This window comes from Orcinus orca, chromosome 1 (genome assembly GCF_937001465.1).
Source record: "Orcinus orca chromosome 1, mOrcOrc1.1, whole genome shotgun sequence".
In the NCBI taxonomy this organism is placed as follows: Eukaryota; Metazoa; Chordata; class Mammalia; order Artiodactyla; family Delphinidae; genus Orcinus; species Orcinus orca.
In genome coordinates, this window is record NC_064559.1 from 6,456,806 (window position 1) to 6,479,575 (window position 22,770).

At 36.6% G+C, this 22,770-nt stretch overlaps 1 protein-coding gene across 1 annotated transcript in view; it reads left to right on the forward strand.

Moving 5' to 3' along the window:
* CATSPERE (catsper channel auxiliary subunit epsilon) overlaps window positions 1-22,770 on the forward strand; it is a 241,820-nt gene that overhangs the window by 135,904 nt on the left and 83,146 nt on the right. Inside the window, exons 10-11 of the mRNA XM_033414427.2 lie at window positions 1,835-2,312; window positions 14,595-15,037. Coding sequence (XP_033270318.2) covers window positions 1,835-2,312; window positions 14,595-15,037 — 921 coding nt within the window. The remainder of the gene's footprint in view (window positions 1-1,834; window positions 2,313-14,594; window positions 15,038-22,770) is intronic.

Genomic DNA, 22,770 nt, shown 5'->3' on the forward strand with positions numbered 1-22,770 from the left:
TCTATGGTAGCTGAGCATCCAGAATGCTGATGGATTTCTCTCAACTTTGCTACTTTGCTGCCTTGCTGCCTGCCCCCTCCCCATCTTCAAGAGGTTACTGCTTTATATTTGGGAGAGACCCTGACTGCATCAGAGGGATTACTCAGCTTTCCTGCTTTGCCCCAAGACCTTGGCTTACTATACCCAAGCACTAATTGAAGATCTATAGGAAAGAGTTTTGGGTGGGTGAAATCTCATTCCATGGCTGGGGCTAATTGGAATTCCCATCTATCGTGTTTATGACAAATTCCCCTTCCCATCCCTCTGCCAAGAATAGTGAGAATAGCTGTGTCTTTTCTATAAAGGGCTCATCATTTTGTTTCTAATCTATTTCCCTTTTGAGAATTGTTTCACACTCATTTTTAGCAACAGAAGTTCTAAGCTTTACATTGAATCTTCGTTTGGTAAAATGTCTTTTTACCCCAAATGGTCTCTTTTTTTAAATTATCAGTTCGATTTCTGTCTACATCCTGTTTGAGTATAGGCTAAATATTTGTACATTAAATAAATGTACAAATTTATTTAGGGAGACAAGATGTGCACAAAAGACTCCTGTTGATTGTCATGGACAAAGAAGCTACACTTTAAGTAAAAATCTTTAAGAATTAGAAACAGTTGGGGAGGGGAGACAGGGGGAAAGGGAGACCTTGACTCCCTAAATGAAATTACTTCCACTGAATTTCAAACATAGTAGTCTGTGCATGGCCTTCCTCTCTAACAGTGTCCATAAAATGGTAGTATTGTTTTCTCTCAGGTTTTAAGTTCTCTCTTCTCTTTAGCCAAGGAAGTTTGAATTCCAAAAATAATGTTTGAAGTATCCTTATAATTTTTTTTCCTTGTTGGTTATTTATTTTAAATATAGCAGTGTGTACATGTCAATCCCAAACTCCCTAACTATCCCTCCCCTCTATGCTTCCCCCCTGGTAACCATAAGTTTTTTCTCTAAATCTGTGAGTCTGTTTCTGTTTTGTAAATAAGTTCATTTGTATCTTTTTTTTCAGATTCCGCATATAAGCAATATCATATGATATTTTCTCTTTCTCTGACTTACTTCACTCAGTATGACAATCTCTAGGTCCATTCGTATTGCTGCCAATGGCATTATTTCATTCTTTTTAATGGCTGAGTAATATTCCATTGTGCATACGTACTACATCTTCTTTATCCATTCCTCTGTCTACGTAAGTGTCCTTATATCATTTTGTTTTGTTTTGTTTTTTGTTTTTTGTTTTTCTGGTACGCGGGCCTCTCACTGTTGTGGCCTCTCCCATTGTGGAGCACAGGCTCCAGATGCGCAGGCTTAGCGGTCATGGCTCATGGGCCCAGCCGCTCCACGACATGTGGGATCTTCCTGGACCGGGGCACGAACCTGTGTCCCCTGCATCGGCAGGTGGACTCTCAACCACTGCACCACCAGGGAAGCCCGTGTCCTTATATCTTGACCTCAGTGAACATCAGGGTCAAAGGGGCACTTCTGGCCAGAGTGGATAAACACATAAGAAAAGAGAAGGTTTATGATCTTTGAGGATTTAAAAGGGAATTAAGAATAATTATTTCTACTGATAGAAAAAGTATATAAAATAATAAAATCACTGGAATAATTTATTTGTATGCTTGCGTGTAATATATTTTCATGTAATATATTTCTAGGTCTGAAGTATTAGTCAGAAATATAATAAAAATTAAATCTTAGTAGTTACTGTTTTATTTTTAAATGTAGCAAATTAGAAGATGGGAACTGCTAACACTGTCCATAAAATCAAAGATTGTCTAATTATTTTCAATTTTGTCACAGAATAAAGGAAGAAGAAGCAGCATGGCAATCTGGACAGAAAATGAGGTTTATCTTGGATATGCTTTGCTTAAATTTGTTAAAATAATAACTACTGAAGAACTGAAAGAACTTCTAAATATGTCATCAGCTGCTACTCTGACTATACACAATGTTGAGTATACAGGACACCCTTTGGAACTTGCCTTGTTACTAAATTACTGCATTACATGTAACATCATCAAAACGATTTACCTAGTGATATACAATGAAGATACAAAACAGTGGGTATTCCAAGACTTTGCATTAGATGTCACTACTGACACTTTTTTAATTCCAAATTTTATATATTCAGCAATGCCAGAATTAATACTATGGGACAAACATAGGATCTACTATTATTATCATAATTTCACAGATACTGGAGTTTTACAAACACCTACGGAATTTGGAAATCTATCAAGATTATCACAAAACAGCACTATTCATGATGTTTTTATGGGTAAGGTATTCTCATTTTGCAAAAATTATTCTAGATTTCATAATAGATATCTTGCTTATGAAGATGTAATAATTTTAATGTATTAATATATGGTGCTTTTGATAAAGGTGCTGTTTTACCACTTTTAAAATTCTATTAATCTTTAAAATTCTATTAATGTTAAGTAGGATCTCACAAAGCAAAATGGCAAACTCAGATTCTTTTTTCAGAGGTTCATTTTGGTCAATCAGCAGATACCTATGCAACTTACATATGCATTTTCAAGGTATGTGTTGTTGTATTCATTTCCTAGGGCTCCCATAACAAAGTACCACAAAATGGTACAAACTTAAAGCAGCAGAAATTTATTGTCTCAGTCCTAAAGGCTAGAAGTGTTGGCAGGGCCATACTCCCTCTGAAAGCTAGGGAATCTTTCCTAGCTTCTAGTCACTTGCTGGCAAACCTTTTCATTCCTTGGCTTGCAGCTGCATAATTCCAATTGCTGCGTTTGTCATCACATAGAATTCTTGTGTCTTCACATGTCGTCTTGTTATAAGGACACCAGGGCCAACCCTATTCCAGTATGACCTCATCTTAAATAATTATATCTATAATGACCCTATTTCCAAATATGGTCACATTCTGAAGTAGTATTTGGAGTTAGAAGTTCGACATATCTTTTTTGAGGGGACACAATTCAATTAATCTATAACAGGTGTTGTAGAGTTAAATAGATCTGTTTTCAAGTCGATGAACATGTCATTTAACATTTCCAAGCCTCCGTTTTCTAATCTAGAATATAGGACTGTCATGTTGATTAGATAAGGGATTGTATATAAAATGCTTAGAATAATACTTGGCAAGTGGTAAACCTTCAATTAATAGTAGTTATTCTTCATGTTATTATTCCTGAGGCAGTGTACTAAACATTATAGGAAATGCAAAGAAATAGAAAGTTTAATCCTCAAGGAATCTTGTTAGGAGATAAATTAGCCATGAAATTTAAAGTAGATATCACTGTAATTTGTAATTAGTCTTTCTTGACCCCATATCATTCTTCAACTCTCAACCATCCAGTTTTGCTGCTCCCCTTTACAAAACTCCAAGGAAGTATTGCCTAGTTTTACTTTTTCCTCTTTCCTCTCATTCTCTCTTGAATCCACTCTAATCAAATTTTCTCAGAAACTGCCCTTATCCAGCTTTTCAATGACTTCCACTTTGCTAATCCAGTGGCCAATTTTCAGTCATCTTTCATGATCTGGCAGCAGCATTTGAAATAATTCAACATGGCCTTTTTCTTGAAACACTTTTTTTTCACTGAATTTTAGGGTATCACTTTTTTGTTCTTCCTCCTACTTCACTAGCTATTCCTCCTCAGCCTCTTTTCCATTCTCATCTTCTTAATTCCTAAATGGAGAAGTACCTCAGGGTTTGGTTTTCAGACATCTTCTGAACTCTATTTACATTCATTCTTTGCCTTCCAGCCATGATAATTAGCCTGAACTCCAAACTACTATTTCCTACTACCTTCTTGATACCTTCACTTGGATGACTAGTGGGCATCTCAGACTAACATATCCAAAAATGAATCCTTGTTTCCCTCACCCACACTTCAACCTTCTTCATCCCTAGCCCTCCCCTATTGAGTAAACAGCACTTCTTTTCTTCCAGCCACAAATCATGACCTCATCCTTGAATCCTCCCCTTTAACATCCCACAAACAAGCCATTATCAAATCCTGTTGGCTATATCTAAAAAATGTATCTAATATCTAACCTTTTTCCACCATTCCCACTCCAGTTCAATCCCCTATCCTCTCTAGCCCGTACATACAAGAGTTTTTTAAGTGGTCTCTCATTTTTTATCCTTGCATCCCCATCCCTAACCACAGTCCACCTAGCAACCAGAGTGAGCCTTTGAAAATATATGCAAAATCATATTATTCCTCTGCTTAAAACACTCATTTGCTTCTTATATCACTCAGAATAAAATCTAAAACGTTTAGCATCACCTGAAAAACAATATGTGATCTGGCCCAGGACTCTGATGTCATCTCCTGTCCCTCGACCCTTTGTTCAGTGTTACTTAGCCATACTGTCCTCTTTGCTATTCCTTGGATATCTACTGTTTCCCTGGATATCTACTGCCAAGAATATTCCTCACTTTGATATCTACATAACTCTTGTACTTAATTCAGGTTTAAGTCCAAATGTCACCTTATCAGAGAGCTCTTCCCTGACCCTGACCTAACTCCCCTGCTCTGTACCTTACATTGCTTTATTTTGTTCACAGCACTTATCATCACCTAACAAATTATATGTGTACTTATTTGTTAGCTGAATCTTCCACCAAAAAAATGTTCTGCGTGACTTCATTGTATTTGCTGCTTTACCCACAATACCTAGAACAGTATATAATACGTACTTTTTGGAATAAATAATTGAAAAATATTCATTGAGCACCACTATTTGTGAGGCATTCTACTAGGGGTTGGAGATATAGTGGTAATTTGAACACAATTCCCACCCTCCCAGAGTTTACAAAATTACATAGGATAAAGACAAGTTAACATGCAAATAAAGCAACATGTTTAATTCTATGATAGAGAAAATATAGGGTGCTATGGAAACACACAGATTGAGTACCTTACCCAAATTGGGAGACATGGAAGTAGGGAAGGCTGCCTTGAGGTAGGGAAGTGGTATCTAAACTGAGATCTGCTGAATAAGCCGGGGTTAGACAATGAAGACAATAGATGAGATTGGTGTGCCCAGTGACCCAGAGACAGAGATGACAGGATACTTCCCAGAACTTGAAAAATGATAAACGGCTGAAACAGAGTTCTGCAGAGAGAAAAGGGATGAGTCTCTTCTGGAGAAATAGAGTCCAGATTATTAAAGATTTCAAAAGTTGCATGAAGAAATTGGACCTTCTTCTAAGGCCTCTAGGGAGTTCTAAAGAGTTTTAAGCAAGAGAGAAGCAGGATATTTGTGGTTTTGTTTTTTGTTTTTTTGAGTTTTTGGGGGTTTTTTTGTGTGTGTGGTACGCGGGCCTCTCACTGTTGTGGTCTCTCCCATTGCGGAGCACAGGCTCCGGACGCACAGGCCCAGCGGCCATGGCTCATGGGCCCAGCTGCTCTGTGGCATGTGGGACCTTCCCGGACCGGGGCACGAACCCATGTCCCCTGCATCGGCAGGCAGACTCTCAACCAGTGCACCATCAGGGAAGCCCGGATATTTGTGTTTTTAAAAGACCATAGTGAAAAGAAGATAAGGTCAGAATGAAAAATTGGGGATAGATTTTAGAGGACCTTAAAGTTTGAATATTGTACTGAAAGCCATTCAGAAATGCTGAAATAAAATGTTTAAACAGTTTATAAGTATATGAGATATGAAGTTAAAGGTCCTCAGCCTTCACTATTTCCATTTCTCAGATAACCCACTATTAACAAGTTCCTGTGAATTTATCCAGACATTTTTAAAAGCAAATTCAAAATATAACAGGTGAAATCAGATAAGATGACAGAGTAGAAGGACCTGAGCTCACCTACTCTCACAAGCACACAAAAATTACAACTATTTACAGAATAACTATTGATGAAAAAGACCAGAACCTGCCAGAAAAGATCTACAACTAAAGATATAAAGGAGGAACCACAATGAGACAGGTAGGAGGGACAGAGTCACAGTATACTCAAGTCCCATGTCTCTGGGCAGCCCACAAACAGGAGAGTAATTATAATTGCAGAGGTTCTCCCCAAGGAGTGAGCAGTCTGAACCCCACATTGTGTTCCCCAGCACCAGATGATTACTCCCCAGAACATTTGGGTTTGAAGGCCAGTAGGGCTTACTTTCAGGAGTCCTGGAGAGCTGTGGGAAATAGAAACTCAGAGAATGTCACATGCTCCAGGACCCAGAGCAGAAATTGTAATTTGAAAGGATCCTGGGTCAGACCTACCTGCTGATCTTGGAGAGTCTCCTGGAGAGGCAGGAGGAAAATGAAGCTCATGCTGGGGACACAGACACTGGCCACAGCCATTTTTGAAAGCTCTCATACCACATGGACCCTGGTGCTGGCAAGCATCATTTTGGAATTCTCCCTCTAGTTTATTAGCTTCAGGATCCCACCCTGCCCCTGCCCAACAGCCTGTAGCCACCACTACTGGGATACCTTGGGCCAAGCAACTAACTAGGTGGGGACACAGCCCTGCCCACCAGCAGACAGGCTGCCTTAAGACCCCCAGAGCCCACAGCCACTCCTGGACACAGCCCTGCCCATCAGAGGGCCCAGGACCTGGACCCACACACCAGAGCTCAAGCACTAAACCTGGAGCCCAGAAGGCCTTGTAGCCAGAGACCCCAGGATGCAGCTATACCACCAGTGAGCAGGCACCAGCCACCAGAAAGCCTGCTCTAGCCTTGGGACCAGCTTCACCCACCAGAGGGCAGACACTAGCCACAGGACAACCACAGCCCACAACCTGGGGACCCAGTGGACCAGCACCAACCTTGTGACCAGCTGGAACCTGAACCTACATTCTGGACCCAACATCCAGCTGTGTTAGGAACTGGACCCACCCATCAGCAATCTGAAATCAGCTCTGGGGCCCCTGGGCCCTGCAGCCAGACCTGAGGACCCAGTTCTGCCCAATAGTAAGCTGGCACTAGCCCCAAGACCTGGGTTCACCCACCAGTGGACAGGCATCAATCCCAGGATCTCCTGGACCCTAACCCCACCCACCAGTGAACAAGCACTAACAGTGGGGACCCCTGGGGTTCTGCAGCCCACCACCTCATGATCCAGTTCCACCAACCAGTAGCTGGCAGCCTCCTTAAAAGGCAGAGCCTGGCAACCAACTGGACTGGGAGCCAACAAAGCCTACCAAGCCACCCACAGTAGTCAACCCACCACAACAGAAGGTCCTATGCAACCCACATAGGGAATGACTCTAGAGTATATAGCTCAGGTGATGAGAGGGGAGTGTGCTACTAGGATGCATAGGACATCTCCTACAAAAGGCCACTTTTCCAAGGTCAGGAAACATAAACTACCAGATACAAAGAAATAAAAACATGTTAGGCAAAATGAAACAACAGAGGAACATGTTCCAAACAAAAGAACAAGATAAAACCCCAGAAAACTAAGTGAAGTGGAAATAGGAAATCTACCCAAGAAAAAGTTCAGGGTAATGATCATAAAGGTGATCAAAGAACTGGGGAGAAGAATGGATGCACAGAGAGAGAAGTTAGATATTTTTTAACAGAGTTGGAAAATATAAATAACAACCAGAGGTGAGGAATACAATAATGAAATGAAAAATACACTAGAAGGAACCAATATTAGATTAAATGATACAGAGGAATGAATCAGCAATCTGGAAGACAGAGTAGTGGAAATCACTGATGCTGAGCAGAAAAAAAGAAGGAAAAGAAATGAGGAAAGTCTAAGAAACTTCTGGGAAAACATCAAGCATACTAACATTTGCATTTTGGGGTCCCAGAAGGAGAAGAGAGAAAGGGGCCAAAAACACATTTGAAGACATAATAGCTGAAAACTTCCCTAACCTGGGAAAGAAAACAGACATACAAGTCTAGGAAGTACAGAGAGTCCCAAGTATGGTCAACTCAAAGAGAACCACAAGACACATTGTAATTAAGATGCCAAAACATAAAAGTAGAGAATATTAAAAGCAATAAGGGATAAAAACATAAAAAACACAAACACATGGAGGCTAAACAATACATTCTTAAATAACCAAGAGATCACTGAAGAAATCAAAGAGGAAATCAAAAAATACCTAGAGACAAATGACAATGAAAACACCATGATCCAAAACCTACAGGATGCGGCAAAAGCGGTTCAAACAGGGAAGTTTATAGCTATACAAGCCTACCTCAAGAAATAAACAAATTTTCAAATAAACTATCTGTCCTTACACCTAAAGGAACTAGAGAAAGAAGAACAAATAAAACCCAAAGTTAACAGAAGGAAAGAAATCATAAAGGTCAAAGCAGAAATAAATGAAATAAAAAGGAAGAAAACAATAGCCAAGATCAATAAAACTAAAAGCTGGTTCTTTGAGAAGATAAAATTGATAAACCATTAGCCAGACTCATCAAGGAAAAGAGGGAGAGGACTCAAATCAATAAAATTAGACATGAAAAAGGAGAAGTTACAACAGACACTGCAGAAATACAAAGCATCCTAAGAGACTACTACAAGCAACTCTATGCCAATAAAATTGACAACCTGGAAGAAATGGACAAATTCTTAGAAAGGTATAACCTTCCAAGACTGAACCAGGAAGAAAGAGAAAATATGAACAGACCAATCACAAGTAATGAAATTGAAACTGTGATTAAAAATCTTTGAACAAGAAAACTCCAGAACCAGATGTCTTCACAGGTGAATTCTATCAAACATTTAGAGAAGAGCTAACACCCATCCTTCTCAAACTCTTCCAAAAAATTGCAGAAGAAGGAACACTCCCAAACTCATTCTATGAGGCCACCATCACCCTGATACCAAAACCAGACAAGGATACTACAAAAAAAAATTACAGACCAATATCACTGATGAATATAGATGCAAAAATCCTGAACAAAATACTAGCAAACAGAATCCAACAACACATTAAAAGGATCATACACCATGATCATGTGGGATTTATCCCAGGGATGCAAGCATTCTTCAATATACGAAAATCAATCAATGTGATACACCATATTAACAAATTGAAGAAGAAAAACCATATGATCATCTCAGTAGATGCAGAAAAAGCTTTTGACAAAATTCAACACCGATTTATGATAAAAACTCTCCAGAAAGTGGGCATAGAGGGAAACTGCCTCAGCATAATAAAGGCCATATATGACAAACCCACAGCAAACATCATTCTCAATGGTGAAAAACTGAAAGCATTTCCTCTAAGATCAGGAACAAGACAAGGATGTCCACTCTCACCACTATTATTCAACATAGTTTTGGAACTCCTAACCATGGCAATCAGAGAAGAAGAAGAAATAAAAGGAATACAAACTGGAAAAGAAGAAGTAAAACTGTCACTGTCTGCAGATGACATGATACTATACATGGAGAATCCTAAAGATGCCACCAGAAAACTACTAGAGCTAATCAATGAATTTGAAAAAGTTGCAGGATACAAAATTAATGCACAGAAATCTCTTGCATTCCTCTCCAATAATAATGAAAAATGTGAAAGAGAAATTAAGGAAACACTCCCATTTACCATTGCAACAAAAAAATAAAATACCCAGGAATAAACCAACCTAGGGAGACAAAAGACCTGTATGCAGAAAACTATAAGACACTGATGAAAGAAATTAAAGATGATACCAAAAGGTGGAGAGATATACCATGTTCTTGGATTGGAAGAATCAATATTGTGAGAATGTGTATACACCCAAAGCAATCTACAGATTCAATGCAATCCCTATCAGATTACCAACAGCATTTTTTAAAGAACTAGAACAAAAATATTAAAATTTGTATGGAGACAGGAAAGACCCCAAATAGCCAAAGTGGTCTTGAGGGAAAAACACGGAGCTGGAGGAATCAGACTCTCTGAGTTAAGACTATATTACAAAGCAACAGTAATAAAGACAGTACGGTACTGGCACAAAAACAGAACTATAGGTCAATGGAACAGGATAGAAAGCCCAGAGATAAACCCATGCACCTATGGTCAACTAATCTATGACAAAGGAGGCAAGGATATACAATGGAGAAAAGACAGTCTGTTCAGTAAGTGGTGCTGGGAAAACTGGACAGCTACATGTAAAAGAATGAAATTAGAACACTCCCTTACCATACACAAAAATAAACTCAAAATGGATTAGAGACCTAAATGTAAGACTGGACACTATAAAATTCTTAGAGGAAAACATAGGAAGAACATTGTTTGACATAAATCACAGCAAGATCTTTTTTGATCCACCTCCTAGAATAATGGAAATAAAAATAAACAAATGGGACCTAATGAAACTTAAAAGGTTCTGCACAGCAAAGGAAACCATAAACAAAATGAAAAGACAACCCCACAGAATGGGAGAAAATATTTGAAGACAAAGCGACCGACAAGGAATTAATCTCCAAAATATACAAAGAGTGCATGCAGCTAAATATTAAAAAAAAACCATCATAAAATGGGCAGAAGATCTAAATAGACATTTCTCCAAAGAAGACATATATATGGTGAAAAAGCACATGAAAAATGCTCAACATTGCTAATTACTAGAGAAATGCAAATCAAAACTACAATGAGGTATCACCACACACAGTCAGAATGGCCATCATCAAAAAGTCTACAAACAATAAAATCTGGGGAGGGTGTGGAGAACAGGGAACCTTCCTACACTGCTTGTGGGAATGTAAATTGGTACAACCACTATGGAGAACAGTATGGAGGTTCCTTAAAAAACTAAAAATAGAATTACCATATGATCCAGCAATCCCACTCTTGGGCATATATCCAGAAAAAACCATAATTTGAGAAAGATAAATGCACCCCAATATTCATTGCAGCACTATTTACAATAGCCAAGTCATTAAAGCAACATATGTGTCCATCGACAGAGGAATGGACAAAGAAGATGTGGTACATACATATAATGGAATATTACTCAGCCATAAAAAATGAAATAATTCCATTTGCAACAACATGTGTGAACCTAGAGATTATCATACTAAGTGAAGTAAGTCAGAGGAAAGACAAATATCATATGATGTCACTTTTATATGGAATCTTAAAAAGTGATACAAATGAACTTATTTACAAAACAGAAACAGACTCACAGACTTTGAAAACAAACTTATGGTTACAAAAGGGAAAAGGTAATGGGAGGGATTAAATTAGGAGTTTAGGATTAACATATACACACTACTATATATAAAATAAATAGTCAATAAGGACCTTCTGTATAGCACATGGAACTCTACTCAATATTCTATAATAACCTATATGGGAAAAGAATCTGAAAAAGAATGGAAGTATGTATATGTATAAATAAATCACTTTGCTGCACACCTGAAACTAACACAATATTGTATATCAACTATACTCCAATATAAAATAAAAATTAAATTAAAGAAACCCCTGTGGAGAATATGCATATATATGCATATGTATATATGTACTTGTACGCTTGTACAAGTATTCCTGTAACATAGATTATTAGATATAGAATTCTTGAATCAGAGTTCTGAATATTTAAAAAGTTGATAAATCCTTAAAATTTTCAGTCTAAACTCACCCAAACGTATTTTAAAAATGTATATTTTTATAAAATCTATTTACTATTTACCCATAGTGTGGAAGAAAAATGTGTAATTCTCATTTTATTGCACATTTTATAATTAGATGTTTTATCTAGTTTTGTATGTTCATTGGTCATATTTTCTCTGGATTGTCAATTCATACTGTTTAGATATTTTGCACTGGATTGCTTATTTTCTTATTGATATGTTTTTTACTTATAATGTATATTATCCATTTGTCTTTGACGCATATTGCAAATATTTTCTGTGGTGTGTAATTTCTCAGTGTCTTTTTGCAGGCACTTTGACATTTACAATTTCAGTTTTTAAGTAGTCAAATTTGTTAGTATTTTTATTTGTGAATTCTTCTGTAATGTCATAATATGAAAAGTCTTTCCAATTATAAAGATATTATCACATATTTTCTTTTTATAATTTAGCATTATAATTTTTATGTTTAAATATTTAATTCATCTAGAATTATATTTGGTATAAGGAATCTAATTTTATTTTTTATTTCTATTTTTCCTGTGAAACCTGGTGTTGCCTTCAAATCAGTCTTCTGTTAAACACCACTTACCCTACAGATTTGAAATGCCAATTTTATTATGCATTTATGCCTCATGTTAACTGGGTTCAGTTTCTAGGCTATCCCCTTCCCTCATCTATCTCCACAAGATCTATATTGTTTTGGTTACTGTAGCTTTAATCACCAACACACTATATAATTTACTTATCTTATGTTTATTGGCGGTCTTCCCTAAAGGAATAGAAGCTACAAAAGAAAATGATCTTTCAGTTTTTCTACTAATATGTCCCTCCCAAGTATTTAGAACAGTATGTAGCTATAGTGGGCATTCAATAAATATTGATATTTATTGAATAGATGTTTGCATATTTGCAATATCAGGTCTTCTCAACCAGGAATGTTATATCTATTCATTAATTTTATTTTCTCTAATTGGTCTACTAAAGTCTTTCATCTCTTCTTCAGTCAATTTTAGAAGTTTGTTTATTCCTAGGAAAGCATTCATTTTTTCTAGATTTTCTAATTTATTGGCAAAGTCTTCCCATTTTAATGTTTAAATTTCTTATGTATCTGTAATCATATTCTCTTGCTTATTTGTAATATTGTTTATGTCCCACTCCTTGCTAGTTTGGCTTGCAAGATATCATTTTTTTTTGAATTTTTTGTTTTCCTTTCCTTTGAAAAAAACTCTTTGATTTATCAAATCTACTTTCTTTTTTATTTAATTCCTTAATTTCCGCTTTTGTCATTAATGATTCCTCACTTCTGCTTTTTGTTTGTAATGTTGGTATTCTGTTGCCTGCTTCTTGAGTTAAATAACTAGTTCATTTATTTTCAGTTTTTGTTGTTTTCTAAGCATTTAAAACTATGAAAAACATAATGCTATGAATTTTTCTCTGCATAGCTTTAGCTACGTCCCACAGGCTTTTATATATAGTGTTCTTATTCTCATTATTTAAAAAAATAATTCCTAATTTTCGTCTTAACTTTGTATTTAATCCAAAATTCATTTAATAATGTTTTTAATGAGCAGTGTGATAAGAAAATGGTAGTATGTTGGCACTGTTATTAAAGTATTCTGATCCTAAAAAAAAATGGTATTTCTGATTTAAGAGCTTGATTAGAATATAATTTATGGCAAGTTGTGAAAATGTCACTTAATTATTCATATTCCAAATGTAAGATGCAAACTCACAAAGAGCTCTGAACCTCCCTAACTCTTTGAATTCACCTTCCTCCTTTCAGCCAGTCCTTTCTAAGTGCTGTTTTTGAAAATTAAAGAAAGTATACTCCTAGGGGCTGTACACAAAGAGTGTCGTATCTGGAAAGGAAGTTATGAAACCAACTGGTCCAACTGTTCATTTTATACATATGGTTATAGAACCAAAGAGGTTAAGAGACTTATTGTCTACGAACCTCTGCGACTTAGGCATAATACTCTATTAAGGGGAGAAAGTTAATTATTTTGTATAAAGTGAACCTGAAGAGGTGCTGTCTCCCTCCCACCACCATTTCTTCATCCCAATTGCATTAGCCTACTATGGCTGCCATAGGAAAATACCACAGATTAAGTGGCTTAAGCAATAGAAATTTATTTTCTCACAATTCTGGAGTCTAGAAGTCCAAGATCAAGGTGTCATCAAGGTTGGTTTCTGACGAAGACTCTCTTGCTGGCTTGAATACAGTGGCCACCTTCTCACTTTGTCCTCACATAGCCTTTCCTCTTTGTACATGCAGAGAGAGAAAGAGCTCTCTGGTGTATCTTCCTCCCCTGATAAAGACATCTGTCATATTGGATTAGGGCCCCATCCTTCTGACCTCATTTAACCTTAATTACCTCCTTAAAGACGCTACCTTCAAATACAGTAACAATGAGAGTTAGGGCTTCAACATATGCATTTTAAGGGAACATAATTCAGTCCATAATACAATGCTTCCTAATAATACCATTCCTGTCATTCTCATCCTCATTATTATTTAATGCACTAATTCCAGCTCTTTCTTCTATGTTAATAATGTGATTATAAAAGTGATAGAGTGGGGCTTCCCTGGTGGTGCAGTGGTTGAGATTCCGCCTGCTGATGCAGGGGACACGGGTTCGTGCCCCAGTCCAGGAAGATCCCACATGCCACAGAGCGGCTGGGCTCATGAGCCATGGCCGCTGAGCCTGCACGTCCGGAGCCTGTGCTCCGCAGCGGGAGAGGCCACAACAGTGAGAGGCTTGTGTACCGCAAAAAAAAAAAAAAAAAAAAAAATGTGATAGAGTGAATGTGAGGAAAAAGGTATGCAGAAAAACAAAAACAAAAAAAACACTCTGCTACGAAGTGGGAGAGAAGCTCTCAACCATCTTGTAATGTTATGGGTTTGTGCCTGAATTTTCTCAAAGTATATAAATAATCACTATGAAAGAAATTATTTTGGTTAATAGTGCACTTAAATAAAAGAGCATGAATTTATGTCAACATAGAATAACACAAACTTTTCTCTCTTTTTTCCAGATTATTATGGAAATATTGTGGTAAAAATGGAAAATAATGTAATGTTTTATTTCAAGATTAATATTAAAGATGCAGTAAAGCTGCATTTATGGACAAATAGCACAATAAAATCATTAATTTCCTTGAATACATCTGGTAAAATGTATCTCATACATGTTTTTGAAAATGGCACAATACATCCACAGGAATATCCCTTAAAACTGGAAGCACAAAGTATAGCTTTCAAAACAAAAGAAAAATGCCCCTACATGGCATTTCATAATGATATTTTTCGTGTTTCTTATCTTTTGGACAAGGGACAAAACCTGTCAGTTTGGGCTCAAATAGTCTATCCAGAAAATATTGGGCTGTATATTATTGTGGAATCATATGGCCCAAAAATATTGGAAGAGAAAAATCAGGTTCACTATGAAATTGCCTCAGGATACTGCACTAAAACCATGGTAAGTTAATATTTTAAAATTCTTTCATTCGATTTTAATAAATATAAAATTATAATATTAACATTTAAAAGAATGGATTTCCCTCCAAATTTAGCTTTGAAAATGTTGAGAAATATGTAAATTTTTAATGAATAATGATATGGTAAGTCATTAATTCCTGAGCAACAATTTTTACTTTCAATATCCAGGGCCTCTTTGCCACTTAAAAACACATTCCTGTAGAATTCTTTGTCAATTGTATTGTTCACTTCCTTTTTTTATATAGTGCATGACTGCTCTGCAGAGTTCAATCTGCTATCTATTGCACTATAACACCATCCCTAAACCTAATGCCTTCAAACAACAAGTTCTGTGGATCAACAATTTGGGTTACGAGTAGATGGGCTGTTCTGCTGGTTTCATCTGGGTTTATTCATGAGGCTGTTGTCATCTGGTGGCTTGCCTGGGACAGGATAATGTAAGATGGCTTCATTCACATGTCAAATGTTTGGTGCAAGTACTGGCTTGTTAGTATAAGGGGCCTCAGCTGGAGCACTTGTCTCTGCTCCATGTGTCCTATATCCTCCAGGCTAGACCTGGCTTCTTCACATGGCAATCTCAGGGAAGCATTCCAAGATGGTGAAGGCAGAAGCCACAAGGCCTAGGTTTGGCTACATTCTATTTGTCAAAGCAATTCACAAGGCCAGCCCAGATTAATATGATAGGGAAATAGACTGCACTTCTTAAGAGAACAGCAAACTTACACTGTAAAGGGACCTACATACAGGAATGGGAGGAATTACTGCAGCCATCTTTGTAAACAATCTACCACAATAGACATAAATATACTGTGTATATTATTTTGTATACTACTTTCCTAGGTAATATTATAGCATAAGCATTTTTACATGTTACTGTAATTTCTTCCCAAATATTGTATATTCTATTCCCCACTCTCCTTTTCTAGGCTCAGCTTTCTTAAGCATAAACAATAGTGGGCCTCTTAATTGATACAGTGGAATGGAAGTGTTCACTTAATTCCAAAATAAGTTAAAGTGAAGAGTCATTTAAAAAAGGAAAGTGCTATATGTGAAACATTCTACTTTAACTTAAATAGATGAAGGTACATTCATTAGTCAATCTTTTAATATAGGACCACAGACTGCTTTGAAATTAGTCCACTGATTGGAATTCCTCATCTCCTTTCTTGCATAGTCTTATTCATAAGACATCATCTCTTAGTTCGCATTTCAGTTTCTTTAAAATAGCCAGGGGGGGTGGGGGGACTTAAAGACAGTGGCAAAACAACCAAAGTTCTAGATTTTTATAATTTTTTCCCCAGCCTTTTAGTGTTATCTTGCTCATACCTAGCTCAGTAATTTCTTCTGTGACTTGCTTTATCAAAACTTTCCAAAGCGGTTCCAAACTTAGTTTTCAGGGAAAGAGTGACTCTATTTTTACACTGGTATTTAACCAGTCCATAATATTTAGTTTAATTCCACAATTACAATAATAATGCAATCTGGCATAAACAGGTTTTGAAACAAATAAAGCTGCTTTAGATTTATATACAATTACATGGATAGACCTTAAAACATAGTCTTGAATGAAAAATAGTGTTGAATAAGAAACTGAGACCTATCAAATGTTACTACGTAACATTTATTAAAATTACAAACAACTACACACAAATCACAAGCAAAAAAGAGTATTGTTCATTTTATAAGAATACAAAGATAGCCAAGGACATATATCAAACAAGTAAAGCATCATACTTGCTTGATATATGTTCTGGGTGCCTATTATGAGGGAAGGGAATGGGGGAAGAAGATACAGGGGAAAAGTAAAATACAATAAACAAGACTGGATTGAGCATGTTTCAAGAAACAAGGAGTATATTTAACTCACTTTTCTGAAGCTGAGGTACTCCCTCCTTCCAGAACAAAAACAAACATTTACACTTTTCTTCAGCACAGCGCAACTTTCTTTGATTATCTAGCTCCAATATCTGCATACACTCTCATAGGTTTTCTTTCCAAGAATTGCATGTATAATGTATATTTGTCCACTTGCAATTCAACCCTTCACAATACTAGTTACCAATCAAAATATACAAAGGACTATGAAACATTAAAATTTTCATGTTTTAGCATATTTTTTATTTCTGTTAATATATTCTTCAGCTCTGTTTGGTTCTTGTTTATATTTTCTAACTCTTTATTAAACTTCTCACTTTGTTCATCCATTCTTCTCCTGAGTTCACTGAGCATCTTTGTGATCATTACCTTGAATGTTTATTGGGTAGATTGCTTACCTCCATTTCACTTAGTTTTTCTTCTTGGGTTTTAGCCTGTTCCTTCATTTGAAACATATTCCTTAGTCACATCATTTTGCCTAATTCTCTGTGTTTATATGTATGTGTTAAGTACATTTGTTACATTTCCCAATCTTGGAGAAGTGGCCTTATGTAGGAAATGTCCTATGGGGACAAGCAGTACACTCCCCGCTGGTCACCCGAGCTGTATGATCTAGGGTTGCCACTGTGTGGGCTGAGTGGGCCCTTTTGTTGTGGTGGGGCTGCCTGTGAGTATACTGGTAGGTGGGGGCTGGCCCCCACCTGGTTGGCTGCCAGGTCCTTCTTCTCACTGAGGCTGCTTGTGGACAGGGCCAGGTCCTGACATATTTGGCTGTACTGTCCAGGGAGTTCCAAGGCTGATGCCATCCTGCTGGTGGTGGGGCTGGGTCCCATGATGGCTGGCTGGGAGGGGGTGGCTGTGGATGGTGCCATCCACTGGTGGCTGGTAAGCCCCCAGAATAGGCTAGAGGGAGAATTCCAGAAGAGCACTTGCCAGCACCAATGTCCTTGTGGTAGAACCAGCTCCCCAAAATGGCTGCCACCAGAGTCTATGTTCCCAGAGGGAGTCCCAGTTGCTTCCTGCCCCTCCAGGAGTCTCTTCAAGTTCAGCAAATGGGTCTGACCCTAGTTCCTTTTAAATTACTGCCTCTGTGCTAGGACTAGGAATGTGTGAGATTTTGTGCATGCCCTTTAAGAGCAGAGTCACAATCTTTGATGGCCTTCAAAGCCAGCCGTTCTGGGAACTCTTCTTCCTGGTGCAGAACACTCAGCTGGGGACCCCAATGTAGGGACACACCCCCTCCTTGGGGAGAACCTCTGCAAGAGTGATTATCTTCCAGTTTTTGGTTGCTGATTCAGGGATGTAGGTCTTGACTATACTGAATCTCCATTCTTCTTACCCCTCCCATTGTGGTTCCTTCTTTGGTTGTGGAAAATCTTTTCTGCCAGTTTTCAGGTCATTATCATCAATAGTTGCACTGTAAATAGTTGTAATTTTTGTGTGCCTATGAAAGGAGGTGAGCTTAGGGTCTTTCTACTCCACCATCTTGTGCACTCTCCCAAATTTGCATTTTTAAATAAACTATTGGCTCTATCATTTACTAGCTGATGACAATGAGCAAGTTTTTGAGTCTTTGATGTTGTTGCTGCTGCTGCTGATGATGATGATAGTATTTACTTTACTTATGAGGATTAAATGAGTTAATATATGTAAAGGGCTTAGAAGAGCACCTGGCACATAATAAGCACTATATATATATGTGTTACTCCTACAACTGTCACCACTTCTGCTGTTTCTACTACTACTACCACCACCACAATATTTCATCATTTCTAAGGCACAGTTTTCTAGGTTTTTTTTAACATTTAACATCTTTGAAATTGGGATGAGTCTTACATATGATAGCATCTTAGATTTGATGAACTATAGTGGTATTAGAATGTTATAATTTTTGGCCACTATGGTGCTAAGCTTCATAAGTAATCATTAATTTTTGAAGAAAAAACTGAGTATAACACCCATACACAAAAGTAGATAACTAATTTTTTAAAGTTTTTAATGCTATTAGCTGGTTTCACAATGATATTTATACCAAAAGTTAGTTTTGAAATTTTGAAAATTATTTCTGAATCTTTTTTTTTCTGAATATCTTAATTGACCTAACTTCTTTTTTTAATATTGAGGTATAATTGATATGTAACATTTTATTGGTTTCAGTTGTACAAGATAATGATTCAATATTTGTATATTTTATAAAATGATCACCACATTAAGTCTAGTTAAGATCCATCACCACACATAATTACAAATTTTTTTGTGTGATGAGAATTTTAAGATCTACTACTTTAGCAACTTTCAAATTGCAATATTATTCACTATAGTTACCATGTTGTACACTATATTCTCATGACATTTATTTTCTAACTGCAAATTTGTACCTGTAACCACCTTTTTCCATTTCACCCATCCCCCACTCCTGGCAATGATCAATCTGTTCTCTGTATCTATGAGGTCATGGGGGTATTGGTTTGGGGTTTTTTTGTTTTGTTTTGTTTTGTTTTGTTGCAGTACGCGGGCCTCTCAATGTTGTGGCCTCTCCCGTTGCGGAGCACAGGCTCCGGACGTGCAGGCTCAGCAGCCATGGCTCCGGCCCAGCCGCTCCACAGCATGTGGGATCTTCCCGGACCGGGGCACGAACCCGTGTCCCCTGCATCGGCAGGCAGACTCTCAACCACTGTGCCACCAGGGAAGCCCTGGTTTTGGTTTTGATTCCACATATAAATGAGATCATATGATATTTGTCTTTCACTGTCTGACTTACTTCACTAAGCATAATGCCCTTTAGGTCCATCAGTGTTGTCACAAATGGCAGGATTTCCTTCTCTTTTATAGCTGAAAAATATTCCATTGTATATATACTTACCACATCTTCTTTATCTATTTATCCATTGATGGATACTTAGGTTGCTTCCATGTCTCTGCTATTATAAACAATGCTGCAGTGAACATGGAGGTGCGTATAGTTTTTCAAATTAGTGGTTTTGCTTCCTTTGGATAAATACCCAGAAGTGGAATTGCTGGATCATATGGTAGTTCTATTTTTAATGTTTTGAGGAACCTGCATACTGTTTTCCATAGTAGCTGCCCCAGTTTACATTTCCACCAACAATTCATGGTTCCCTTTTCTCCAAATCCTCATTACAAGATAACACTTCTTATCTCTTGTCCTTTTGATAATAGTCATTTAACAGCTGTGAGGTGACATCTAATTGTGGTTTTGATTTGCATTCCTGTGATGTTGTACCTGTTTTCATGTGTCTGTTGGCCATACGTATGTCTCCTTCGGAAGAATGTTTATTCAGATCCTCTGCACATTTTTAAATCAGATTTTTTGTTTTCTTGCTCTTGAGTTGTTGGAGTTCCTTATATATTTTGGATATTAACCTCTTATTAGATGTATGGTTTGTAACTATTTTCTCCCAATCACTAGGTTTTCTTTTCATTTTGTTGATAGTTTTCTTTGTTGTGCAGAAGATTTTTAGTTTGATGCAGTTCCTCTTGTTTATTTTTACTTTTGTTGCCTTTGCTTTTGGTATCAAATCCAAAAACTTTTGCCAAGACCAATTCCAAGGAGCTTACCACCTATGTTTTCTTCTAGGAGTTTCAGGGTATCAGATCTTACATTCAAGTCTATAATATTATTTTGAGTTGATTTTTGTATATGGTGTGAGATAGAGGTTCAGTTTCATTCTTTTGCAGGTGGCTATTCATTTTTCCCAACACGATTTACTGAAGAAACTATCCTTTCCTCATTGTATATTCTTGGCTTCTTTGTAATAAATTCATCAACTACATATGCATGGGTTTTACTTCTGGATTTTCTATTCTGTGCCACTAATCAATTGGTCTGTTTTTAATGCCTATGCTATACTGTATTGATTACCACAGCTTTGTAATGTAGTTTGATTCCAGCTTTGTTCCTCTTTCTCAAGACCATTTTGACTATTCAGGGTCTTTTGTGGTTCCATACAAACTTTAGGATTGTTTATTCTATTACTATGAAAAATGCCATTGGAATTTTGATAGAGATTGCATTAAATCTGTATATAGCTTGGGTAGTATGGACATTTTAACAATATTAATTCCTCCAATCCATGAACATGTAGAATTTTTCCATTTATTTATGTCTTCAATTTCTTTCTTCAATATTGTATAGTTTAAATTGTATGGGTCTTTCACCTCCTGAGTTAAATTTATTCCTATGTATTTTATTCTTTTTGGTGCAACTGTAAATGGAATTGTTTTCTTAATTTCTCTTTCTGGCAGTTCCTTATTAGTGCATAGAAATGCAACAGATTTTTATATATTAATCTTGTATCCAGCACCTTTAATGATTTGTTTTTTGGTGGAGTCTTTAGGGTTTTTTACATATAATATCATGTCATCTGTAAGTAGTGACAGTTTTACTTCTTCCTTTTTAATTTGGATGCCTTTTATTTCTTTTTCTTGCCTAATTGTTCTGTCTAGAACTTGAATAAAAGTGGTGACTGTGGACATTATCGTCTTGGTCCTTATCTTAGAGGAAAACTTCCAGCTTTTCACCATTGCGTATGTTGTTAGGTATAGGATTATCATATATGGCCTTTATTATGTTGAGGTATTTTCCTCTCTACACACTTTGTTGAGAGTTTTTATCATAAATGGATGTTGAATCTTGTCAAGTGCTTTTCTGCATCTATTGAGATGATCATATTATATTTATCCTTCATTTTGTTAATGTGCTATATCACATTGATTGATTTGTGCATGTTGAACTATCTGTGCATCCCTGGAATAAATTCCACTTGATCATGATGTATAATCCTTTTAATGTATTGTTGAATTTATCTTCCCAAATTTTGTTGAGAATTTTTGCATCTGTATTCGTCAGGAATATTGGCCTGTAATATCCTTTTCTGGTGGCATCTTTGTCTGGCTTTGGTATCAGGGTAATGCTGGCATTGTAAAATTAGTTTGAAAATGTTCCCTCTTCTATATTTTTGGAAGAATTTGAGAAGTATTGACATTAATTCTTCTTTAAATATTGGTATAATTCACTAGGGAAGCCATTCTGGTCATGGACCTAAGTTTTTCTGGAGGTTTTTGATTACTGATTCAGTCTCCTCACTAGTAATTTGTCTGTTCAGGTTTTCTACTTCTCAGTGATTCAGCCTTGTAGGTTGCATGTTTCTAGGAATTCATCCATTTCTTCTAAGTTGTCCAATTTGTTGGCATATAATTTTTCATAGTAGTCTCTTATGATCATTTTTATGTCTGTAGTATCAATTGTAATGTCTTCTCTTTCATGTCTGTTTTTATTTATTTGAGTCCTCTCTTTTTTTTTGTCAGTGAGTCTAGCTAAAGGTTTGTAAATATTATTTATATTTTTAAAAAAGCTCTTAGTTTCACTGATCTTTTCCATTGTTTTTTCAGTCTCTAATTATTTATTTCTGCTCTGATCTTTGGTATTTCCTTCCTTCTACTGACTTTGGGCTTTGTTTATTCTTCTTTTTCTAGTTCTTCAAGGTGTAAAATTAGATTTTTTGTTAATATTTCTTATTTCTTGAAGTAGGCCATTTATCATTATGAGCTTCCCTCTTAGAACTGCTTTTGCTGCATCCCAAAAATTTTGGTGTGTTGGGTTTCCATTTTCATTTGTCTCAAAATATTTTTTGATTTCTTCTTTGACCCATTGTTCAGCAGAATGTTTAATATCTAAATATTTGTGAATTTTCCAGTTTTCTTCTTATAATTGCTTTCTAGCTTCATACCACATGGTCAGAAAAGATGTTTAATATGATTTCAATCTTCTTAAATTTATTAGGACTTGTTTTGTGGCCTAACATATAATCTATCCTA